General features: G+C 45.9%; 1 protein-coding gene across 1 annotated transcript in view; it reads left to right on the top strand.

Annotated features, from left to right (window-relative positions):
- Positions 1-6996: 6996 nt before the first annotated feature.
- The window catches only part of RFX8 (RFX family member 8, lacking RFX DNA binding domain), a gene marked incomplete at its 5' end in the record, with an annotated part of 51726 nt that continues 36728 nt past the window's right edge, over positions 6997-21994 (top strand). The window contains 2 exons of the mRNA XM_006761121.2: positions 6997-7061; positions 8138-8227. Coding sequence (XP_006761184.1) covers positions 6997-7061; positions 8138-8227 — 155 coding nt within the window. The remainder of the gene's footprint in view (positions 7062-8137; positions 8228-21994) is intronic.

The raw sequence follows: 21994 nt of genomic DNA, 5'->3' as shown, positions 1-21994 counted from the left end.
CAGACAGACATTCGTTATGAAGCATACAGACAGATGTTCGTTGCCTCTCTCTGCCTGGGAACTCCAACTACTAATCAGCAGAAAAGGGCCCACAATCGTCCTTTAGCTGCTTTCAGAAACTGTGTCAAACACGTATTTGGTTTGGGGATGCTTTAGTGAAATTCATTTCATGGTAGGAATGACATCATGAGATAATACCCTCAGAACAGTGGGGAACAAGCATCAGTTTGAGTATGTTTTTACCAAAAAAGAATATGAACTGCGCCAAAAGCTACTATTTAAAAACTGCTTTTGCCTGGCCAGTGTAGCTCAGTGGTTGAGTGTTGATCCAGGAAGCAAGAGGTCACTGGTTAGCTTCCTGGTCAGGGCACATGCCCAGTTGCAGGCTCAATCCCCTGGGGGGGGCGGCATGCAGGAGGCAGCCAATCAATGATGTTTCTCTCTCATCCATGTTTCTATCTCTCTATCCCTCTCCTTTCCTCTTTCTCCAAAAAAATCAATAAAAACATTAAAAAACAAACACCCTGCTTTTAAAAGATGCCTCCATACTCATACAAACCTTTAAAATGGTATTTACATAAATCCAAAGTTAACTGCTTTAGTGTGCCTTTGCCCATTCTCTTGAAACATTAACTGAATTAGGGTCTGAGTTTGCACACTGTCATTATTTGGACAAGTGCTTTTAGAGGTTATGTGACAGCTCTAATAAGATGACACAATTCCTACTCTTTCTTTGCAGAAAAGGAGAAATCACATTTCATTTTGGTTTTGTTTAGTTTTCTATCACTTCCAGAAAAGTCTCCCTTTTAATGGGACAAAAGAGTTCAAACGTGCGACTCTACAAGTGACAATTTCCAGGAACCCTGGGATGAGTGGAGGCTGCTCTCTTCTGTTCCCCGCATTTTCAGAGCTCCCCTGCAGATCAGGCTGTTTGTTCTTTCATTTGGATTTATGTATTTTTGTGACTTTTTTCTGAGTATAGCTTCCATTAAAATCAAGTATAAAAGCTGAATTTAAGATCAGGTATTTTAAGCATATTAAGTAACAATGCTCACATTAGTAATTTTTAATGAAGTAAAAAATGATTTTGTACTGTTTTAGTAAATGCTGCTTTAAAATACTTTTAAAAATACTGTTTGTTACACCACATGTGGCAGCCTTTCGTGTGACCTGTGCAAAAAGAGAAAAGGAAGCCTGTGGGCGTGGGAAGCTTCCTCCGCAGGAAGGGCATGTCTCCCGAGGCTGAGGTTCCAAATCCTGGGTTTCAGACCCAAGAAATGGCAGAGATGTGCTCTGCGTGGAGCCGGGTTTTCCAGTCCACACATACCTGCAGATGTGGTGTTCCCACCCATTTCACCTAGAGCAGGAGCCAGACGCTCGGAGATGAATCTAGACCCAGGAAAACCTTAACACGTGACAGCCATTTGGAATCTCTCCAATGAGATTGTTTTGCTCTAGCACAGTTTGAAAGCCTCCATAGCTATTGGTTAAGAGCCCAATGATCTTAGGGGCTCCTCCAGGTGAAAATGGAACATACAGTTCCATTGCAATGCTATAAATTGTAAATCTGTCCTTTGCAATGCTCTGTCCAGGAGAATGCTTACTATTTTCTACATTCTCAGCTGAATGCATTGCACTTATTAGCTTTATTGTAAAATATGTCTATTGTCTGAAGGCATCTGGTACACCCACAGAAACTGGATAATGGTAAGGATTGGGTAAAATTAAGCACCCCCAACCAGAAATTGTTTTGTACAAGGATACAGCACATTGGCGCCCTTTCAGAAGGTGAGATCAGGTTAACTGGATGCTCTCCAGGCCAATTAGCTTGAAGTGGGCCAAGTAACTCACTGATCAGTTAAAAGAGATATGTTCTCTGGCAGAGGGAGAAACATCTTTGAGTGCATCAAATGTGACACAAAGCATTGAAACTCTACTTGATAAATTAAGATTTCTTTCCCCTTGTAAGGGTTTAGTGCATCAAAGGGAAGATGCTGGGAGCTAGGGAGACTGGACTTTTCAGATACAAGAGAGCAAATACACAAAATGATGTTTTAAAATGTCAGTTGTAAACATTCTTTAAAAAGAAAATGGTTTTTATACCTAATTCCACTCAGCAGTCTATGTGGCTATATGCTCATCCCAAATGAAAGCCTTAATTATCTATATACATAAAAGCCTAAGCGACCATTCGACCATTCAACTGTTCAACCAGTAGCTATGACACACACTAACCACCAGGGGGCAGATAGTCAATGCACAGGCATGGAAACATGGAACAGACCGATGAATCTCAGAGGGAAGGGGAAGGGGAAGGGTGGGAACAGATTAACCAAAGATCTTATATGCATACTAGAGGCCTGGTGCATGGATTCATGCACCGGTGGGGTCCCTCGGCCTTTTCTAAGAAACTGAAGTCTGTTTTTCAAAATCTGTTTTAGATTTTCTTAGATGTTGTCTCAGTCCCACTGCAGAGTATTCCAAATAAAGAGTTAAAAAGAGACTCTAGCAGTGGTTGGCAAACTGCAGCTCACGAGCCACATGCGGCTCTTTGGCCCCTTGAGTGTGGCTTTTCCTAAGCCTTAGGAGTACCCTAATTAAGTTAATAACAATGTACCCGCCTATATAGTTTAAGTTTTAAAAATTTGGCTCTCAAAAGAAATTTCAGTTGTTGTACTGTTGATATTTGGCTCTGTTGACTAATGAGTTTGCCGACCACTGCTCTAGTGTGTGTATGACAATGGGCACTTCATTAGCATTTTCATCTTAATACTCCCTTAGAGTCCATTCCCAAGACACCAACTTGCAGCCTCATTGGGAATTTGCCTGAAGAATGGGCCAGGCCAGCGAAGCTGGATTGAGAAGGGGCCCTGTGCTGCCTAATCTGTGACTAAACAGAGAAGGGAAAGGATATGGTCCCAAAGCATGTTTACAGAAGAAACAACACAATACCCAATTCTCACTTCCTCCCCGCCCCCTGGGAATGGGGTCAATTCCAGATGCCACAGCAGTTCTGTGCAGATGTTGGAATGCTGCTCCTCCCTTTGGCTATCCTGGGCACATGAAGGGGACCCTCCTTCCTGGTCCAAGTGATAATCTCACATGGATGAGGGGATTTCCATAACACTGGCTTCCTTTTAAAACAACATTTACTCATGTTTTTCTGATTGTAAAAGTAATAATATATTCCCTTTAGAGAAAATGTGGGAATTAGAGGAAAGTGTGTAAAAAGAAGAAAATAAATACCGACTATGGCCTCACATCCAGAGATACAGCCCTGTGTGTGGTTCATGTGCATGCTCATGCACACATGCGCACACGCACACACGTGACCAGCAGGAACCAGGGAGAAATCACAGTGACTTTGTGTCCGTGTCCCTTTGGACCTGCTCAGGGACTGGTCCTTCCTTTGCCCTGAATAAGCATCTGAGCAAGCTGTGTGACCTCTCCAGAAATCCTTGGTGACACAAAGGCCTGTTGTCACTAATTTACCAGTGTCAGTCTGTTGCTTAGAATGTCGTTTCACATTCTGAACTGGGTTTAAGGTGGAATCTTTTTCCATCTCCTCCGGTATGGTTTCTTGCCAGCAGAGAACGCGTTGTGAGCTTCTTTTTCCCTCCCTCACCCTGCTCCCCCCACCTCACTGGGGGTTGGTTAGACCCAGGAGGGGGAGGTAAAAGTGGCTGGAAAGTTCCTACTGCACAGCTTCCTGCTCTGGGTGCCAGGCAGGCTCTTGTCTCCTGTTCCTTTGGCGGCTTCTTCTGAGTAGCCCATGGTAATGTTCTCCTATGCGTCCCTTGTCCCGGTGACTGACTCTTTCTGCAGCCCAACTGCCCATCTGGGGCCCTGGTTAGGCAGAGTCTGGGTTCTCCCACACGTCAGCTCTTTCTCTCTCGTGGCCAACTTCCGGTCAGGGAAACTCCTCAGCCATTCTTAACTTTAGCAGACTATGGGTGTGCCGGCTGAAACCAGGGCAGTAGCCACTCTCCTCTGCTTGTCCACCAAGGCCACCAACCAGCCCGTCTCTCATCCACGTGGGCTCCTGTGCCACAGTCAGACACCAATTGTAAAGCCTCACAACAGGCCTCTGGTGGATCTGTGCATGCCCTGCTCTAGGCCAGGCCACACCCTCTTCAAAGGAAAGAGGATGGTCTTGCCGTAAGAAAACCCTCACACTTCCTCTTCTCTCTTCCTACTTGTGGATGATTTGAGTTGAGGCCTTTTCAAAGTTTTAAAGCCAAATATTAGCTAAATGCTTGAGGTTGGGAGCCCCCCCCCCCCCACCGTGTGTGTCTCAGTCAACTTTGCTGTCTGTTGTCTTCATGCCTCATCCTGCTGTAGAGATACTATGTAGATGGGTGGATTGAAAGATTGATATATGGATGGATGTACAGACAAATGGGTGAGCAGAGAAAGGTGGGTTGACAGACAGACAGACAGAGTGCAATATGGCACACTTTTTGACACCACTAAGCCTAGAATCAGACTAATCCTGGGCAAGTTATTTAATTTTTTGTGCCTCAACTTTGTCATTTGTATAATGAGAATATTCATAATGTTAGCAGTCCCTACATCATGAGATGCTTTTAAGAAATTAATAAGAAAGCACATATAAAAAGAATTGAATAATCTTGATGCATAGGAAGCATCCAAGAAATGTTCACTCTTGTAGTTATACTAGAGGTCTGATTCACGAAATTCATGCAAGGGGCTCGCCCCACAGCCATGGCGGCTGCCTCTGCCTCAGCCCCGCCCCCAAGGCTTCGTCCAGTCTAATTAGCATATTACGCTGTTATTATTATGCCCATTTATACCTAGACTATCATAAACACTTTCACATTAAAATACTTTTCAATGCACATTGTATAATGGCTAAAAATATTATTTGGATATTCATCTAGCCATTGCCTTTATTGGAAATTTAGGTTGTTTATAATTTTTCTCTATTATAAGTAACATTAATTTCATCTGCATCTAGTCATTGCCCTAGGTGAGACTCTAGACCAGTGATGGCGAACCTATGACACACGTGTCAGAGGTGACACGCGAACTCATTTTTTTGGTTGATTTTTCTTTGTTAAATGGCATTTAAATATTTAAAATAAATATCAAAAATATACATTTTGTTTTACTATAGTTGCAAATACAAAAAAAATTCTATATGTGACACAGCACCAAAGTTAACTTAGGGTTTTTCAAAATGCTGGCACACCGAGCTCAAAAGGTTTGCCATCACTGCTCTAGGCAATTGAAACCAATTCACACCCCTCATGCTAGTTCTTGATATTCTTACCCAAATCCATAATATTATTAACCTAGGACATTTGTTGGATAAGAACTGCATTTAGCTGTCTCAACTTGCATTTACTGGGTGATTAGGGAAGGTAGTCACTTTCAAGTGTGTTTTGGTCACATGTGTATTGTGTGTATACAAAATATCACCAGACCACTTTCTATTGGTGGTTTTCCTATCGATTTATGTGAGTTCTCTCTCTCTCTAGATAAATACATTTTTTACTTATTACATTTTTGGAAAATAATCATCTCAGTTGGTTTTAAACTTTTAACTGTGATGTACCTGATCATAAAATGAAATCATAGGCTACCCTGGGGTTGGAATTACTCAATAAAAGAAACTGTGCAGGTTGTCACACTGCCAAACAGCTAGACAATTTACTTCTGCTTCTCCCTCCAAAAACACCAGATTACTTCCCAGGGCCTTGACCCTAAGCCTGCTGCGTACTTTATAATAATCCCATTAGATACCTACTATCTTAAACCTAGGAATACCAGGAAGGTTTTAAGTGATTTTCTTAAGAGGAGATGAAATTTCAGAATCTGTTGTTGAAAGGAAGAATTTCTGGCTTTTAATTCTGCATTTAGACTTCACTGACTTTTTCTTTTCTCTCTTATCATTTATTTTTCTTCTGTACATTTTGGTTCTTCTTCCCTGAAGGAACCTGTCAATTTGGCTCATGACCTTGATGTTTAATTGTGTGAGACTTGCCTTCGCTGTTCCTGCATTTGCCGCCTCACACCAGGTGTGGCTGGCTCCCTGTGGGAGCCGTGGGGCCTGGAGTGGGCAGGAGGGGTGTTTCATGGCACTGTCAAGTCCTGCTGCTCAAAAGCTAAGGAAAACAGAAAGAGGGATGCAGCAGAAACCAACGGAGGTGGAGGCTTAGTGATTATGGAGGGGACTGTGGGAAAATAGCAGAAATCATTACTTGACTGTTGGGACACTGTGCCTCCAAGCTCGGTGTTTGCAGTGTCACACGCGACAGGGTTTTCCCTTTCAACTGACATGCACTTGGACAGCATGCGTGCTGTGGCCTCTCATCAGTAGGAAAATGGAACAGGCTTCTATTTTTTTTAATGTTTATTGACCCTGAACATAATATCAGCACTATTTAACAATGTGCATTAAAATGGTGACAGGGGATGAGAAGTTCAGTCAGAAGCAGCTATGCTTTTCAGCATTCTAATAGCTTTTGCTAACAAAACCTGTGCAAGGAGCAAATTAGAGAAACAAATGAATAACAAAATGTGAAAATGACGATCACATTGGAAAAAGAGGAAAACAGTAAAATGATGGGACACTCACATGATGGATGAGAACACAGCTGTCAAAATTCCTGGCTTCAGAGAAATCGTAATGATGAAGGGAAGTGTTTATGGTCCAACGTGCAGGGAAGACAGTGGAAAGCAAGCCCGCAGACATGCTACTGTGTGATGTCAGTGACCTCATGTTACACCCATAGAATACGTACATGGACTGAGACTTTGATAAAAGACTGGAAGGGGCTGCACTGAGGTTTAAATGGTGGTTTCCTCTAAGTGTTATGTTTTCTTCTTTATACTTCTCATCTTTTTTCAAATTTTATTTACATATATTTTCTTTATCATTGTAAAGAGGAAATATAATTCAAACAGTGTGAGAGGAGAAATCGGAAGTTTTATTTCCAAATTTTGGAATTAAGACTTTAATCTGGCTCATTCTTTCAGCTCATGCGCGTGGTTGTTCCTGGTCTTGGCCCCCAGAGGCTGGGCACGAGAGGAAGTGCCAGGAAGGGTTATCAATTTTGTTTTATTTTAAATGTTTAAAACAAACATTTGGGAGGGGTGTCACAAAATAAGTGACCAAAATAGTGTAAAACTAAACAAACTATAAATATCAACTCTTATCAGAGAGTTCCCATAATTCAAATGGAAATCCTAGTGCCTAAAATAACAGGTAATGCTAGAACCAAATATCAATGTCAATTTTTGAGGAATTTTGTTCAGACACAAAAATCACAATATATCTTTGTGTCTTAAACCTCAAATGTTTGGATATGTAAATGTCCAATTGTTGAAATATTCAAATAATTACACACATAGAATAACAGAGCTGTTTTCATTACCGATTGAGCTAAATTTCCAAGTATTCATCTAATTAGCCTATTTGAATTATATGTAGGAAACTAGGTATCCACGCTATATTTTTAACACCACAAGAAATTACAGTGTTACAGTGTTACATGTTGTTATCATTGTCACTCAATTATTATTATTTTACAGGTTTTTTTAATTAAGAAAAATCAGTAAAGACCAGGAAATCAGTGGGAAGAAATGGAAGCCAAGTTAGGAAAGGGGCCTGCCAGGAGTGGGAGACGGTGGAAGAGTTTGCCAAACAACACTGAGCAATAGTTCATTTGAGAAAATTGTGTTCCGCTGCTCTAAGCCTGGACGCGTGGCTGCAGGCTCGGGGCTCCGCAGAGCAGCCCGGGCTGCAGAGAGAGGCAGCGTCCTCGCGGGCCGGCTGAGAGCCCGGCCCAGCCGCGGAGGGGCGCCTTGGTGGGTTCACTTCGCTTCAAAGGGGTTAAGGGCCCGCAGCGCGGGAGGCTTTCCCTGGTGTGTCCCGAAGACCAGAGACCCTAAGTCGGAACGGCAGGCTAGAACATTCACGAGCCGCTGCAAAGCTGATGCGTTTGAAATGGTATGAAATTGTCTGCCTACCAGAGTGGACAGGCTGAGTCTATCAGCTTTCCCTAATAACGGGGTCAATGACAACTCCTGGGAAGAACCCCGAGTCTGTTTTGTGTGTTCTATAAAACATGTCGGTGGTTTGACATAATCTTTAAAGACAACCTTTATTCTTTAGGTATAATGATGATGGAATCTGTATCAAGAAAAGTTCTTTCTTTTATGGCCAGTATTGCTACTTTCTGGATGAAAAAAGGTATTACAGGTTAGTTTCTATCCTTTAAGTATTTTGTTTGTCAGTCACAGCCTTATTAATATTAGAACCAGTCCTACTGTTGTTGAACCTAACTGGCTGTTGGCTTTTCTGCCATTCATTCTCTTTCAGGATGGAAAGACTTGCATCACATCAACAGGCCTTTGACATGGGCAGAAATTCAGTGTCTAGTAATAGAACGTGCCAGAGAAATTCACTTCCTTAGATATTTTCCATCTTAATCCATATCTCAATCACCAAATCCTGGTCCCTCTCTAGGTCTCCTTGTCTCTCTCTTCCCCATTAAGTGCAGGTGTTTCCCCCAGATCCAACCCTTGATAAGCAATGGCTTTTCCTCCTGATTGGCCACAAGACATCTCATCATTTGTTATCGCTCACCTATTGCTCGCTCCCATGGATGGCTCCTCCTCTAAATGATTCTTCCTGGCCCTGACCCTCCCGCCCCCTGGGCATTCCTCTCTCGCTATCTGTTGGACACTTCCATTCAGATGGCACACCGGTGCCTCGTACTTAGTGTGTAAAAATCTAAATTTATCATCTCCGTCCAAATCAGCTCTGCTTCTTGCTTGCTTATCTCAGTCTACGGTATCAACAGGTAGATTGTACAAAGTGTTACCCCAAAACTAGGCCAGCTCCCTTGGGTCACAAAGTGCTATCAATTCTACCTTTTCAGTTCTGACTTACTCATTTTGGTTACTGATATTTCCTTTAAATTCCTGTCATCTTACATTGATGTTATTTCCATGAATCCCATGTAATCTCTCTCCTCGACCTCACCTCTCTCTACACATTACCATAAGAATAATCTCCCTGAAATGCTACATTTTCTTTGTCTTTTTTTCTGCTCAGATATGCACAGTCACTTGCCACTTTGACCTCCTGCTGTAAAGACCACACCCCTCTATACACACAGCTGGTGCTAGCGCTCTGTTTCTTCCCACTCCACTCCCCAGCATGGTGCCTATTTCTTATCAATAGAAGCCATCAGTTTCAGCCATAAAATCTTTCTCTGATAGATCAAATGTGGTTCTGTCTTTGCTTCCATCATCCTATCCTTCCATGATGTCATTCCTTCTTCCTCTGTCTAATTGGACCTTCCTGAATCCTGTTCCTTCACCCCAGACATACCTCAGGGGCCCCCTGCTCAGTGAACCACCCCAGCAGTACCAGCTCTAGGAAAGGCGCCCTCCTTCACCTTTTCACGCTGTCCACTGGCTGACTACACTGTAAGCATGGCCACGTAATTCAGAAACCATCCCCTGAACCTTCATTTGGCAGAAATACACCACATGTAGCCCAGTGGCTAGGGACATGCTTAGCTTTACTTGCAGCCCAGCACAATTAATTAGGGGCGCCACCTTCACTCTCAAGAGGGTTCTAGTTTGGGCAATAAATTATAACAAAGTACATGGGCACCTTTTGTAGAAGGTGCCTATGTGTGAGCAGCTGCTGAGATGGAGCCACCAACATAGATAAGACATGGGCCCTTCTCCCTGGTCGCTTAAGAGCAGCGATCGACACACATTGAACTTGATACCAACTGCAATGTGATGGGTATAGAAGTATACAAAAGGTCCTGAGAACTCACAGAGCAGACGTCCTGGGCAGGGGGCCATGAAGGGCCTATGTGAGTCATTCTTTGAGCTAAGCTGTAAAGGGCAGTTTAGAATGTTGACAGGTGGGAGGGTGGAGGGGAGAGAGGGCAGGGATGCAGAGGGTGTCCACACTTAGGGAGGAGTGTGAGCAGGACGAGGGACTGAGAAGGCAGCGGTGTCCTGCTGTGTGGGAGTGTGTGGAGGGAGCTGCAACACAGGCTAAGCCCGGCAGGTGAGTTCAGAGGGCCTTGAATGCCAGGCGAGGGGCCAGGGGTCTGGAAGCCTTTGAGACTTCCTTGGAGAAATGGGTGGTGTCACCATGGGAACCTCCACCAGGGCAGGAACCACAGAGTTTTACTTGTTCCTACCCCTGATGTTGCTGGAAGTACAGCGTGGGCACTGAAATGGTTGTTGAGGAACTGAGAAGTCCGAGTTCAGGTGTAAGAAGGCCAGACTGAGAAGGGGAAAGTGAGGGCTGGCGGCTCTCCATTTATTCAGATGAGCGCCTGAACCAAAAGGAGGCAGGTCGGAAAGAGCTCTTGACGCAGGGTCTTCATTGGTTGAGTCTGTGTCAATAGAAGGAAACAGATGGCTCAGCCCAGCCTGTCCCACAAAAACCTCCCCCTCAGCCTCAAAGAGTCACTGTGTCTGCTTCCAACCAGCTCTTCCTCTTCCATCTCTTATTCATCCCTCAGTCACAGAGATGGGAAAATTACATAAACCAAAATAGAGAAGTTGGGGAAGTGAGAGGTTTATTTCAGTGACAGCTTGTGCAATGTATTCTCTCCCTGGCTGACCCGTACACTCCTGGAAGGCTGGGCCTAGAAGCAGCTCTTCGTGTTTGTCTCCGAGCACCCATCGGCCAGAGGGCCAGCAGACGGTGTGCGTCGCCCTGCACACACAGTCACCAGAGTAAAGCAATTGACAAGGCTGCCACTCAGCAAGGGGGAGGCCATCAGCATCCCGAGGCCTCTGGGTTGATGTCACAGAAATGGGCTGGAACTGGCCTCTGTGGGAAAATAGGCTTTATCCTTCGAGAGAAAGAGGTGGGCCGACAAAGATGAGGACACAGGTGACATTGGCTTATTCATGAGATAAGCCCAGCAGCAAACACTTTACAAGTACTCTGTGCTCAGCATGTATTTGATAATTGATAAAGTCTAAAGTCTTGGCCAATTAAGAAAATTTTTTAAAGTATCAAGATTTAAAGGTAACTTCCTTACCAATTCCACATTTTAAGAAATACTGAATATCTATTTTAGAAGGCAGAAACATAATAAGTGATATTCTGTTGTTAATCTATAAACTATACTAATGAAAATGTCTTCTATTTTATTATATACTAGAGGCCCAGTGCACAGTTCGTGCATCGGTGGGATCCCTCGACCTGGCTTACGGGGATCTGGCTGAAACCAGCTCTCCGACATCCCCCGAGGGGTCCTGGATTGCAAGAGGGTGCAGGCCAGGCCAAGGGACCCCACCGGTGCATGATCGGGGCCAGGGAGGGACTGCAGGAGGGCTCCAGGGCATTGAACTCCTACAATAAATCAGGCCCTGTTCTGGCTACTGGTGATGAAGCAGTAAACCAGATCAACAAGGCCACCCCTTCTGTCAGTTTTAGTGAAGGAAAAGGCAATAAAAAAGAAGCGATATGGAGATTGGTCTGAACAAATTAAATGGAGTCCTGGGAAGGCTTCCCTGAGATGATGCCTTCTGAGCAGAAAAAGTGAAACAAGGAGCTAGCCAGGTGAGGTCTGGGGGAGCCCATTCTAGGCAAAGGAGAGAGCAAGTGCAAAGAGCCCGAGGCCGGGTAAGTTTAAAGAGCAGCAAGGCCTGCTGAGGTGGGGCAGGGAGTGAGCAGGAGGATAGGAGGAAAGGAATGTGAAAACATAGGCAGGGAGCCTGCAAGTCTGAGGAAGGAGAAGGGACGCCATTTGGAGTGTGATGGGAGCCTGGGAGATGCATGCTGGGGAGTGATGCCATCTGACTAGGGCCTGAGATGGAGGTCTCCAGGCCAGTCTGCTGGGACAGGGCTGGGAGAGGAGGTGGGTGACCAGCCAGAAGGCTGTGCAACAGCCCTGGCAAAGAGAGCCCATTGAGATTTCTTACTGACAGATATAATCCTCTCAAAAAGGCAGACAAAATATGCGATACTACACATGAATAAGAGCAGAGACTCAAACAAACTGCCTGCCTCTACTATCAGGAAGCTGTCTGACTTCTTTCACTTAGCATGATGCCCTCAAGGTCCATCCATGTTGTTGCAAATGACAATATCTCATTCTTTTTAATGGCTAACTAATATTTCATGGTATATATGTGTAACCGGACAGTCAATGGGTCCATGCTGCCTGTCACTACTTGAGCCAATTCAGCAGAGACAGGGTCGAATCCTATATGAGCGTTTATTCCAATCCTGCCGGCTTCGTGGGAGAGCAGCAGCTCATCCACAGACATCTGCTCTGCCTCCCATAAGCCAGCTGCTTATATGGGGTAGAAGGACAAGGATTACGTGGGGAAATAGGCAAAGGGGCAAATGTGCAGTCTACAGATATGCAAAAGGGCTGGGTTCTTCAGAGGGCTTAGTGATATGCAAGGGCTGGGGTCTTCAAAGGGCTGGCAGCTCTGGTTTCTGGCTCAACAGGTTGCTAATCTTTCCCTGATTAGCAGCTCGAAATGGGGAGGATGGGCTGCATTTCCAGGTGAGCTCCCAGGTCCTGTGTGTAACTGCCAGCCAGCTTAGAGTGCACCTTCTTTAATCAGAACAACACAATCACGGTTAACAGAGCATGATTAATATTTCTTACAATTTCAACTGGTTCCCCAACATTCTGTATCTGCCCCTATCATATGTGCCACAATTTCTTTATCCATTCATCTGCTGCTGTACACTTAGTTACTAGAATGGCTAATGTAAATATTGCTGCAATGAACACAGAGTGCATATGTTTTTTAAGTTTTTTTCATTCCTTATGTGTAAATACCCAGCAGTGGAATTGTTGGATCCTATGATAGTTCTATTTTTAATTTTTGAGGAAGTTCCAGACTGTTTTTCATGGTGGCTGCACCAGTTCATATTCCCACCAGCAGTGCGGGAGAGTTCCATTTTCTCCACATCTTTGCCAGTATTTGTTCTCTCTTGTGTTTTAATAGCCACTCTAGCAGGTATGAAATGATCTTTCACTGTGGTTTAGATTCGCATTTTCCAGATGATAAGTGATGTCGAACATCCTTTCATGTGCTTGTTCTTATCCATATGTCTTCTTTGGAAAAATTCTATTGAGATGTTCTGTTATTTATTTATTTGGTTATTGAGATGTATAAGTTCTTTTTATATTTTGGATATTAATCCCTTACATATGAATTGCAACTGTTTTCTCCCATTCAGTAGTTTTGCCTTTTTATTATATTGATGGTTTCCTTTGCTATGCAGAAGCTTTTTAGTTTGATGTTGTTCCACTTCTTTATTTTTTATTTTGTAGCCTATGCTTTTGATGTTAAATCCAAAAAATCATTGTCATGACCAGTATCAAGGAGCTTACTGCCTATATTTTCTTCTAGGACTTTCATGTGTTCAGGTCTTATATTTAAGTCTTAAAACATGTTGAATTAATTTATGTGGCTGGTGTAAGATAGTGACCCAGTTTCCTCCTTTTGTGTGAGGCTATCCAGTTTTCCCAGCACCATTAATGAGCCTCTAGCTGTAGCCCTCAGCAAGGCATCAGATTCACAGGGTGGGGCAAGAGGTATACCAATAAGTGGAGCTATTGTTTTCCCACCAGGCTAATGCTACATGAATGGGAAAGCTCTGCCTGGGAAAGATGGCTTCTGCAATATGGCGGAATGACTCAGCACAGGGATCCAGGCAGGGAGGGGTCCTCTCAGCTCTCTCCCCAGAGCCATCAACCCCGGGCTTTCTTCACACAGCTCTAGTACACTCTGCCCTCTCTCTGCCAAGTCAGTGACTGCAAACAAAATTTTCTGTGTTGGCCCTTTAACACGTTAAGCGCACAGTCTGTTTGGTCTTCCGGACGGAAAGTATAGTGTGCTTACATTTCCAGCTGTCTCTCCCTGGTGATAAGAAACCCACCTGCTTTTCACGGCCAGATGTTATGTGGGCACCTTTCCCAGTTCTGCTGCTCTGGGCTAGCGAGCCTGGTTTGGGATTTAGACCCAAGACGTATCAGGGGGAACCCCCAAGAGCTGAGATAGCCCACTGGAAATTCAGCTCCTGCCTGGGGGAACCCCGCCAGCCTCTGGTACTTCCGCCTTCCTACAGCCTCAGTGTGGCCTCCTCTGTAAGGCCTCGGTTATAAGGCTTCTCTCCAGCTGGTCTTCAGCTGGTTATTCAGGATGAATTTTCCATGTTATACCTGTAATTCCAGTTTGGTCCTGGCAGAAGGTCAGTGTAGCTTCCACCGAATCCAACACCATCTTAGAATCTTGTTATTTTCTGTTGTATGCTGGGCATTTGGGTTATGATGTTAGGATACTTTCAATCCTATTTAAATCAATTTTAGCAGGCAGCCACTTTATTTAGATTTAGTATATAGGCTCTGATGTACTTTTGTGGGCTGTTGTGCCAATGGCAGTTTTGTTTTCCAGGCCCTTGACTGCTATTTTGGTCTGGTTCCTTGTTTTGGCACTGCTGAGACTTCTGACCCGTTCCTTACTGGTGCTACCTGCAGGGACTGAACCCATTGCTTGGGCCACCTTCTTCAGGGAGTGGGGGGAGCCAGAGAAGCTGGACCTGGGCCCCTTATGCCACTGGTGTAGGGCAGGGAGATACCAGGTTCTGCTGGCATTGCCCCTGTGAGTAGAATGCCTGCCTTTCTGTGTTCCAAGTGTAGCTTGGGCATTGAGTTGGCCAGTGGCTTCCATGTGGGTAGACCAGCCCAACTGTTAGTGCCCCAGGTGTGCAATTGGGGAAAGGTGGGTCAGCCCATCAGGATTTTGAAGCTGCCACTGTGGGCAGATCAGGTTGCCAGCCCCATGGCCTGGTTGTGAAGCAAGGGTTGTAGCCCCTCTAGGTCTCCACTGGGCTTCCCTTTCCTAGTCCTTTGGCCATAGAGTGCAGACTTTCCTTGGGATTTATGTCTATGCCTGTCAACAGTTCTGGAATAAAGGTTTGTGCAGTGCCCAGTGCAGACATATATGGGAGAGAAGAAGAAAACCCAGGAACTCACCATACTGTCACTCTAGTTCTGTGTTCCCTCATCAGTCCACCTTCTTGTTTCCAGTGTTCAGAGCCCTTTTATCATGGTCTCCGAGGCGTTTATTTGTATCAGAGGGCAGGAGCAAGGAACAGTGAGTCTACGCCATTTTGTTCCCTGTACTTAATTCAAACTGCCTCAGAAACTTCTGAAATCAGACCATACATATATTATAAATCAGTGTTAGCAGTGAGTGGAATGCTTACTTATATGATGGTGCTTAATAAATTTAAATATGATGAATTAAACTAAAATGGTGGTGACTTATGTTTGTGACATGATGACATAGACCCACTTCTTTCTGCTCCTCCCTGCTATGTACAAATCTAAACCCTGGAAACAATACAAAAGACAACCAAAGGAAAACTCTGAAAGGCTGTACAAGAAACGGAGCTGTTTGGCACAGGATGGCACAACCAGTACAGTGGCATCCTGGAACCACCCTGCCCACCCAGGCCCAGTGGCTCCCATCCCTGGCCCAGCAGGAGAAGGCATCCCTGGTAGATTCATTCTTCCTTCAACACGCTCAGCGAGGGCATTCAGTGGGGACTTGGTCAAAATAAACCGCCAGGAGAAGCACTCCTCTTCCTTGCTGGGTCTGAGATGCCCCCTTTCCCCAGAGATCCCGAGTGTCAGCTAATCTGTCCAGTGAGGCCCAGCTACACTAAGTAACCCGGTCCCAGGACCTTCATGTGTCCCCACCCCAGCCAAAGGCAGCAGAAGGGCACCAGCAGAGGGGCCCTCCCTGACAGAGTGGACAGTCCTCTAGTCCCTCAGGCAGCATCAGCAAGGAGCCCCAGAGGCACCAGAGAAGCCAGGGAGACTAAAATAATAGCTGCAGACCCACAACTGACATGTCCTAACGAGATGTGTAAGGGGACACGGTTGGATCATAAGGGGAGAAAACATAGAGCCTGGAAGAATCCGCGTGCAGGCTGCCCATGCCCTCCGGCTTCCTCGAGGGCCACACAGCACCACCAGCCCCAGCAGCAAAAGTGCAGCAACAGAAGTGTGAGGTTTCTGCTCAGGGAAGCCCATTAGATCCACTTTTAAAGTTTTTATTGGGAGCCGGTCACATTAGTCCTAGCATGAGCCAAAACTATAGATTCCCCCGAAGAAAGCAGGTTATTCAGCATAAATGACTACACTGTTTGCACAAGCACTCTAGGAGCAGTGAACCTCTCTTACCAGGGAACATTGTGGGAACTGAGTTCCCAGAGGCCAGCCAAGGCCGGTCTGCACATCTCAGCACTGCTCCATCATCTCTTCTCTGCACAGTTGCACAACCCTCGGAATACACTAAGAAAACATTGAATTGCACTCTTTAAATGGGTGAATTGCATGATATGTGAATTGTCTTTCAATTATGTTTAAGAAAAAATCTCAACAAGGTGTTTTTGTTGTTTGTTAGATATAGATAAGCTTATTATAAAAGGTATGTGGAAAGGCAAGGCCCTAAATAGCTCAATCAATCTTGACAAAGAGGAACTAAGTGGGAAGAAACCGTTTCTGACGTGAAGTCTCACTGTGTAGCTACAGTAATCAAGCTGTGGTTTTGGTGGAGGCATAGAGACACGCATTAATGGAGCAGAGTAGAGAATCTGGGAATATACCCACTCAAATATGCTCAACTGATGTTTCACAAAGATTCCAAAGTAATTCAATGGAACGAGACTAGCTTCTCAACAAAATGGTGCTGGGACGACTAGTTGTCCACAAGTAAAAAAAAATTTAATCTCACAAATGAACTTAAGTTTAGAAAACAAATATATGGGGAAATCTTTGGTACACAGGGAAAGGCACAAAGTTCTGAGACTTGACACCAAAATTTCAATTCATAAGGAAAAACTAATAAGCTAGGCCTGTTAATGTAAAAAACATTCAAACCTGTAAATAATTTTCGTGAGTTTATTTGAGCCAACAATTGCCAGGAAGCAAAATCTCCATGTATTGGGGTAATGCTCCCAAGAATGGCAATTTTTCACCTTGTTTTATACATTACAATCAAAGAAGAAGACATAAGGCGGTTTCATGAAATCCATTGGTAATGGATTAAGGAGGCGGGAGAGAGCAAAGTGGGGGGGCCTCTGGGAATTTATACAAAGTAAAATGATAGACACATGCTTCTTTTACTTAGGCGGCTGCAGGATAGTTAACAGTCACTAATTAACAGGATGACAATGGCAATGAAGGAATTTGTGGTTTGCTCCATGGCTCCATTTGTTGTGCCCTGAAGGGTCCAGAAAAAAAAGGAAGTTACAAGTTACTCTGACCTTCTACAGGTGTGCTCTCTATGTATGTGCCACTTGGGGGGCTAATTGCATCTTGCTTGGATGTCTGAAGCTCACCACTGGGAGTGTCTGTTGCGGGGCCTCCCAGAGATGCTGGTGCAAGTCAATGTCGAATGCTGCCTGTGACCGGCCCTGGGAGACCTGTTTGGAGCTACGGAGTGAACCACAGCTTGTGTCTGCCCCTGCTGGGCCTGGGTGTGCGTGGGTAGCACCTCACTGCAGCAGGGCTGGCTTCCACCAGCACAGCCCAGGGGCAGGTCAGCACAAGGCCAAGGCACCCTGATCAGCCTTCACCTGCTGGCTGCCTGTTTGTCTGTCACTGAGAGCCTCTGGCAGGACTGGAGTGATAAGAGGCAGGTTCCAGTGAGTCACCAGGTAGGGGTGGAAGGTGTTTACCTGACTAATACAGGTTCAAACGCAGTGACAGTGCTGGTTCTGAGGCCACTCAGCAGAAGTTCCAGGATACACCAGGCCTAGCTGCCACCCACCCGGTATCCGCAGACCTTTGTGATGATGGTGGCGGCGGGTGAGGGAGAGTGTCAGAGAATTGTCAGGGTGAGGCCAACAGAGGCTATCAGGCCCAAACAGACTGAGCTGGGCCCTGTGAAAGGAGGGCTCTGCACCAGTCGGCAGGTGAGGAAACGGTTCCTCTCCTAGGGCCCCACCATTCAGTCTGACCTGGATTCTGCTGGGCCTCCTAGAGAGCCTGAGCTCAGCAGGGCAAGGCCACTGAGAATCTGGAGGCTGGGCTGGTGGATCTCCCCTGAGGTGGAGGTGCCAGTCAGGTTCAGCCACACAACTTACGCTGTCCCCGATTCTGCCTGGAACTCCTGGAGAACCTGCGCTTGGCTTAGGGGGGGCGGGGGGGGGTGCTAAGAATCAGGAGGGTGGGGCTGCTGGGAGCTGGAAGGTAGGGCTAGTTAACCTCCCATGAAGGGGAGGCACCAGTCAGGCTCATGGGAAGATGGAGGGAATGGACTCCACCCCCAAGTCACACAACTCGGTCACTGGCACCCCCTTATTGTTCCCAGATCTCTACACGCCAGGCCCAGGCAGCTGACTCCTTCACAAGGCATGCGTGCCAAAGTGTGGTGGAACAGGGAGTCCATTGGGTGGGGCTTTTGCAGCTCCCAGGCTGTGCTCCATACAAGAAAGATGGCATCTGCAGGGTGGGAGAGGGACTCAGCACAGGGAATCTAGGGACTGTCCCTTCAGCTCTCTCTCTGGAGCACAAAACCCAGGCTCTTTTCACTCGACTTCAGTCAGCTCCATTCTCCCTCCACCAGAACCCAGGGTGAGTGGCTACAAATGAGTTCTTGTGTGCTTGCCCTTTAAAAGGGTGCCTGGGTCTCTAGCAGACTCCCATCTCTCCCTGGAAGACAGAAACCCCACTGATTTCATAGCCAGATATTATGTGGGCACCTTTCCCAGCTCTGGTGCTCTGGGCTGGGGAGCCCGGTGTGGGGCTCAGACCCCAGAGACCTGGGCAGTTAAGATCTCCCGCTGGATTGTCAGCCGCAGCACACAGGGGTGGGGTGGTCCATTTGGCTTCTCTCCCCTGCCCACCAGTCTCAATGTGGCTTCTGTAAATCCTGGGTTATAAGACTTCTGTTCAGCTGGTCTTCAGTTGGTTATTCAGGTTGGTTGTTGTAATTCCAGTTTGGTCCTGGGAGGAGGTGAGTGTAACTTCCACCTACTCTGCTGCCATCTTGTTTGTCTTTTTTTTTCCAGACTTTGTGTTAAGAAATGGAAACACCACTAAGAGCACAGAGAGACCTGGTCTGGAACCAGGGTTGGTAGTAAAGAGGTGAATTTGAGGGACATTTAGAGACTTTGCTTCCTTACACCCACCAGCATGTATTCTAACTAAAATAAATTTAGCCTCAAGCGAAGCCCCTACCGTTCCCTACCTCCCCATATTTCCCCTCCTATGCCCCATTAGTATAGAGTTTCTGTGCCGAGATCTCTAACACCATCTACACCACCACCTACCTCATGCCAGCAGGGGCAGGGAGGACATGGTCCTGAGCCAGGGACCAAGGTACTAACGATCTCCTTAAACTGGACACCTGCATAGGTGGCCATGGAGAAGACTGGGAGTCCTGCTGTCAACAGCTCATTTTCGCTAGGATGGGGTGGGTGTTATGGCGAATCAGTCTAAAAAGTGCTGAGGCAGTACCTGCCCTAAACCAAGGAGAAACCAAGGCTTGATTTTAAAACAAATGTAAAGCTCGAGGAATAAAAAAATAAAAAAAGGAAAATAACTCTGTGCAGTGTGCACCATATGACAAAGGCCCCTCACGAAATCCAGAACGCACTGCCTCCCTGCTCCCCTCTGTAGGTAACATCGCTTCACGGCCCCACCCCCAGCAACCCCTCTAAGATTCCAGCCTTGTGTAGCTGGCAGCCAGATTGAGATTTGGACCCTGGAATAACTGCTGACCTAGAAACTCACTGAGGAACTGAGGCCAAAGTAGAAAGTGCTTTATTATTGTCTGGGGAGAATGGGGAAGAGAGAGAGAGAGAGAGAGAGAGAGAGAGAGAGAGAGAGAGAGAGACATCTGGAGTAGTTCTGCTGAACTCACTTTTATTCTCTACCTCTAGGCAAAATCCCTGCTTAATATGTTTCAAAGAAAACTTGTTTGTCATTTTCCATAGAGATGAATCCCCAGTCTGTCTAATGTAAATTCTGATATCAGTTGTACAGTGTCGTGTTTCTCTCAGGATACAAGGAAAGTAACCCTTGCCCTCATTCCTACCTGCCTCAACACACACACACACACACACACACACACACACAGCTTTATCAACTTAGCATATTTCAGGCCTTTAAAAAGCTTCTAAAATTGTGCCTTCAACATTCCTACTTTGTTCTTCTGTTCTTTGTTCTTTTGCCAGCTCATGAGCTCAGGGGGCTTCCTGGGCCTCTGGGATGTGGGGATCTGGGGCTGCGAGTCCAGCTGGCTGGCTGTGCCAACAGAAAGGCACAGGGTTCATCTGCCGGCCACCCCCAGGGATGAGAGGGTGACCACAGGGAGTGTCAGCCTGGCCATGGTGGCCACTCCAGGCCTCCTGATGTCAGAGAGAGCACCAGCGTTCCTTCGGAGGTGCTTGTCCAGCCCAGGGTGAGTGGCTACAAATGCGTTCCCAGCATGGGAAGTTAGGAAAGAGCTGCTTTTTCTTCTGTTTGTGCAGCCATGGTACCTGCTCCTTCTTGGGTCTCGGACCCCTACAGAGGCTCGGATGAACCCCAAGGGGGCCTAACTCTCAGGTATTAGTCAGATGTCCAAGTTGCAACCCACGTTTTGGCCCTGCCCACCCTATGTTTTTCAAGGCTTGTTAGAACTTGTTTAGGTTAAAATATATGCATTACTTGGTTGTTTTCTAGCAGCTCAAAAAGCACACCTGTGGAGAATTACACCCTAGACTGCACCCTTGCTTGGGAAAGGTTTAAAAAGCTGGTAACGCTCCTACGCTCCCTAACACAGGTGACCATTGCATTTGTTTAAAGCATCCCTCCCTTGCCCGTCACCCACCCAGAGATGTCCACTGCGACGCACAGGCTGTTTGTGGTCTGCTGGTGAGCCCTGACTCCCAGCTGCTGAGTTTTGCCTCAAGAAGGTGAATGTGAATGAGTTTGATTTTTAACACTGGCAAAGGGTCCCCGTAGTTGTCATTTTGCAGTTGAGTTGTTCATAAAATTGAAAGGGTTAGGATAGAATTAAACAGTATAAAAGCACCCACCACAGTGCAGAAAATGACTAATCCTCAATTCCTAGCACACCAGATTTAAAAATAGGATTGCTCTGTTCTATTTTGAGATTGAAAACTGTCTTCCTTTGCCCTTCTTTATACATTACCTTTTACCACATGTGTGTATTTCACAGGACAAATTAGAGCGGATACTAGAGATCCAACCATGGAGTCAGGACTGGGATTTCAGATCCACAGATTCTGTTGTACTTTTCTTATAGTGAAACTAGTGGCCCGGTGCATGGATTCATGCACATTGAAAGGACATTAATTAAGAGAACCAAGATGTCGGCATAGGTAAACACCAGAAATTGCTGCCTCCCACAACAACTTCAAAAATACAACTAAAAGACAAAACGGACATCATCCAGAACTACAGAAAGGCTGGCTGAGTGGAAATTCTACAACTAGAAGGAAAGAGAAAAGCACGCTGAGACTCAGAGGAGGTGTGGAAGTAAAGTGCAGAGGTATGGAGGTGCACACAGCAAGGGCTGGCAACTGAGGACACAGTTGTCTTTTTGAATTGGGAGGGAGTCACAAGCTCCCATCTGCTCTGAACTCCAGTTCGGGGAAGTCTCTGGGGACCCAGACTCATATGGGGAGGAACTGGACCGTCTGGCAGCGGGCAGAACTCGGAACTTGAGGGTGGCTTTCTCTTGCAGCGATTACCAGACACTGAGACGTGAGGCCTCTTAGGGCAGGGCTGAGGATCAGCCATAGCTGCTTGCTCTGCCCTGTTGATTCCCTGAGACCCCGCCCCACCCAAGCTGGGCCCGCGGGCTGTAGTTTGCCTACGGCTGTTAGACGGTATGGAGGGAAACCAGACTGCAAAGTGGAACACGTATTTCCAATGAACCTTTGTAGAGCTTGGTTGATATTTATCTGAGGCATTGCATTTTAGATGGA

Source organism: Myotis davidii, unplaced genomic scaffold (genome assembly GCF_000327345.1).
Source record: "Myotis davidii unplaced genomic scaffold, ASM32734v1 scaffold296, whole genome shotgun sequence".
NCBI lineage: Eukaryota > Metazoa > Chordata > Mammalia > Chiroptera > Vespertilionidae > Myotis > Myotis davidii.
Note: the sequence above shows the minus strand (reverse complement) of the source record. Positions and strands in the feature narration are given on the sequence as shown.